Below are 3,361 nucleotides of genomic sequence, written 5' to 3'. Positions count from 1 at the left end.
CGTCTCCGGGGCGGTGGGCTCGGCGGGGCCCTCCGGCGCGGCCTCCGCCGCAAGCGGCGCAGCGGGGGTGGCGGCCTGCTGCTGCTGCTGCTCCTCGCCCTTGTTGAATGCGGCGGCGGCGGCCACGGCGCCGAGCGCGAGGACGGCAACGCCGGCCAGGGCGGCGGTGTTGGGGGCGGGCGCAGCGCTTTCGGAGGACGGGGCGGCGCGGCTCTGGGCCGGGGCGGCCTTGGCAGCAGCCACGGGGCGGCCGGCCTCGAGCGGCGGCGTGTCGGCGGCGTCCTGGAGGGGTTGGGTGGCGGGAAAGGGTGAGAGCACAGAATAGCTCGGGGCTGGAGCATGGTGGAAGGGGGCGAGGGCAGCACATCGTTGCGCTGAGCCGATGCCTTTCAGCTATTATACGCCAACCTTCCACACGGTGGATTAAAAAATGCAAGGTCCCAGGGGCACCATCAACCCTCCTGGGCCCCCGCCCTGCGCCACTGTGGGGCAAGCCCCCTTGCTCCGCTCACAATGGCGGCCTGGCGGATGTCGATCCGCTCCTCCTCAGCAGGCGCCGCCGCGCGGACGGGCTCTGCCGCCGGGGCCTTGGTGGCGTTCAGCGGCTTGCGATCGGCGTCGTAAGTGGTCTCCACACGCACCGGGGCCTGCGAGGGGGTGGGGTGGGGGGGTTCGCAGGGAGTACAACCGGGTTGGGCACATGCAGCAGGCTGCCGGAACAGAAGCATTCGACCCTGCTGAATCGAAGCAACAGGTCCCGCTTGTGTTGGCCCCAGTGCCTCCAGGCGCTCGCTCACTCCCGAGGGATTCCCATTGGCGAGCCCGGAGGCACGGATCTTCTCAAGCTTGGCAGTCAGGAGCTCGTCCAGCTCTGTCTGGCCAGGGCCCGAGACGCCGTCGGGCAGCGCCGCAAACGCGGGCGCCGGTGACTGGCGGAAAACATAAAGAGGTACGGAAATGTGCGGTTGTTTTAAGATGATGGCGGACCTGGCCCGGAAGGGACTCGTGCAGCTGGCATCGCCTCCCGCCCGACACCCACCCATCGCGATCTGGCAAGGGACCAACCGTTCCCGCGGGCTGATGATCGAATTTGACACATTCAAGTGTTATCATAAATACTACGAAGGCCGATCACGCACCAGGGCGATGCCGACAGCAACCGCCAGAGTAGCCGCGTTCTGCAGAACGGCGTGCACCGGCGAATCCTTAGCGGCCTGCACGCGCACAGCAGACCGGACCGCCTGCTGAGGCCTGGCCGAGGCCCTGCTGATGGTGCGGGAGATCATCATCGTGATTTGATTTGTTGGGCGGGACGTTGGGCAGAGGGCAGGGATAAGGTGCGTTTCGCGTCAGGCTTGCGAGTCGTTGTGAAGCAGTTGTCTGCTGGGTGCAAATGTATGCTGCAACAAAAGCTTCAGAGCTCGGGAGTCGATGCAGGCAGCTGCGGGCAGAGGGCTGGGCACATGCACATTCACGTGCTGCCCATCCCTGGTGTCATCTACCTCCCTCGTCGAAAAACAGCGTGTTGCTGCATTCGAAGGGTTCATGCTCTCGTCAGCAAGCACACAATCATTCAACGCAAATAAATACAGCTGCAGCCGTATGCAGCCACACACGCACTGCCAAAATGACAGGATTGTCCTGCCCTTAGTGCCGTGCTCAGCAGCGGCAACTTGATGCCTCAGCATGGCCACTGGTCGAGGCGCTGCTATTGGGCAGAACCTTTTGCTTAAGGGGTGCCTGTGACAGAGCGAATTGTTTTGGGAGGAACGTCAGGCCCTAAATGTGTGGCCGTCACGATCATCACCTTGCTGCGATTAGAGTGCAGGCAACTGACAGCCTGCAGTACTGGCGTGTGAAGCCCTTTGCTGCATTGACAGCATTGACTGGCCAGGTTCTTACTGCAACAGTCCTAAGTTGTGCAATGCTGGGCGTGTTTTGACCTGTGCTGTAAACGCAGCAGTTGAGATGCGTGTCCGCCAAATCTCAAGGCATAAGGCAGAGCAGCTGCTGCCCAGTACATAGTGAAACCAGGAATGCAACACTTTACGCCTGGGTATGAATTGAAATTCTTACAGTTGCTGGTGCAACTCAGCACAGACTGTGCGGAAAGGCCGTGCCGAGCATTGAACCCGGCCAGCCTCGCTTGCGCAGGAGGGGGCCTAACAGCGCCCCACCCCCCCCTGCGCAAACGGGGGGGAGGGCGGGGGCAGAGGCCGCCCGCCGACCCCCCTCGCGGCATGCATGCTGAGATTGAAAACAAGGCAGCTGGATAGCAAATCTGCCAGACAACACTTGCCCAAGCACTTATTTTTTCTTTGCTCTTAACAAACAAAGACTGCACCTTCAATCCTCCTTGAAACTCTCTTCGACACGCTCTTCTTGTTTATCTTTTTTTGGCCCATAATCAATTTCCTCTCCAACCACATTGAAGCCAACTGTGTTGAAAGCCCACGGCGACGTCGGATGGCAAGGTTGATGCTCTCCCAGTTGTGTGCGCATAGGGCCAGGCGGGCGGCGGACGACACGGCAGCACTCTCGTTGATGGGCATGATGGCACGGCGAGTGAAGGAGAACGACCTGACCTGGGGCGCGAGGTCGGGGCACACGCGGCAGAGGGGGGAGGAAAGGGCACAAGGCTGCCCAAGCACACTGCCCAAGGGATGAGTCCCATCCTCCACACACGCGGCGCAAACAGCCCAAAACCTTGCGATGACGGCTGCAAAAGCCCAGAGGTGGAGGCAGCGACGAGGGTGCCCGGAGAAAGTGGGAATGCCACGGGTGGACGGGGACAGCAACGGCGCGCGGTCGGAGAGACCTGCGGCGCTCAATGGCCAAGGTATGCTGCGGCAAACGGCGCGACGCGAGGCAGCGACCCCCAAGGTATGCAGCCCAGCCCCAACAGCGACGCGGCGGCGCCTCGACAATCAACACAGCCCTGCTCCTGGATAGCTCGCTGTCGGCTGGCCTTTGCTCCTAGCACGGCGAGAGGCGTCCCAGCTGTCAGCACACAGAGTGGCGCGGTGAGCGGCGTCCCCAGCTTTCAGCCCCCAAAGAAACACGGCGCCCCTGAGACCTTCTGGCCAGACGGACGGCGACAAGCTTTCTGGCGATGCAGCAACGCCTTCCACGAGCGCGGCCGGCCTGCCCTACGCCGCAGAAAACTAGGAGGACGCCTCGACCAGGCCTGGACTGCCTTGCAGCGAAGCCTGTCCAGCGGCGGCGGCGGCGGCGGCGGCGGCGGCGGCGCTGAGGCGGTTGTTTCGAACTTTCGTCACAGGAACCAGCTTTGGACTCATGTCGTCCAGCCGTTACGCGGTCTCAGCTTCGACAAAGCGCACCTACGGGGAGGGATTGGTGC

The 3,361-nt window shown here is 62.7% G+C and overlaps 1 protein-coding gene across 1 annotated transcript in view; it reads right to left on the bottom strand.

The window, feature by feature from the left end:
* Positions 1-1,289, bottom strand: part of MNEG_3655 (hypothetical protein) — a gene marked incomplete at both ends in the record, with an annotated part of 4,395 nt that extends 3,106 nt beyond the window's left edge. Inside the window, 3 exons of the mRNA XM_014047863.1 lie at positions 513-647; positions 798-929; positions 1,140-1,289. Coding sequence (XP_013903317.1) covers positions 513-647; positions 798-929; positions 1,140-1,289 — 417 coding nt within the window. The remainder of the gene's footprint in view (positions 1-512; positions 648-797; positions 930-1,139) is intronic.
* Positions 1,290-3,361: the final 2,072 nt, after the last annotated feature.

Source organism: Monoraphidium neglectum, assembly GCF_000611645.1.
Source record: "Monoraphidium neglectum strain SAG 48.87 unplaced genomic scaffold scaffold00470, whole genome shotgun sequence".
Lineage (NCBI taxonomy): Eukaryota > Viridiplantae > Chlorophyta > Chlorophyceae > Sphaeropleales > Selenastraceae > Monoraphidium > Monoraphidium neglectum.
Note: the sequence above shows the minus strand (reverse complement) of the source record. Positions and strands in the feature narration are given on the sequence as shown.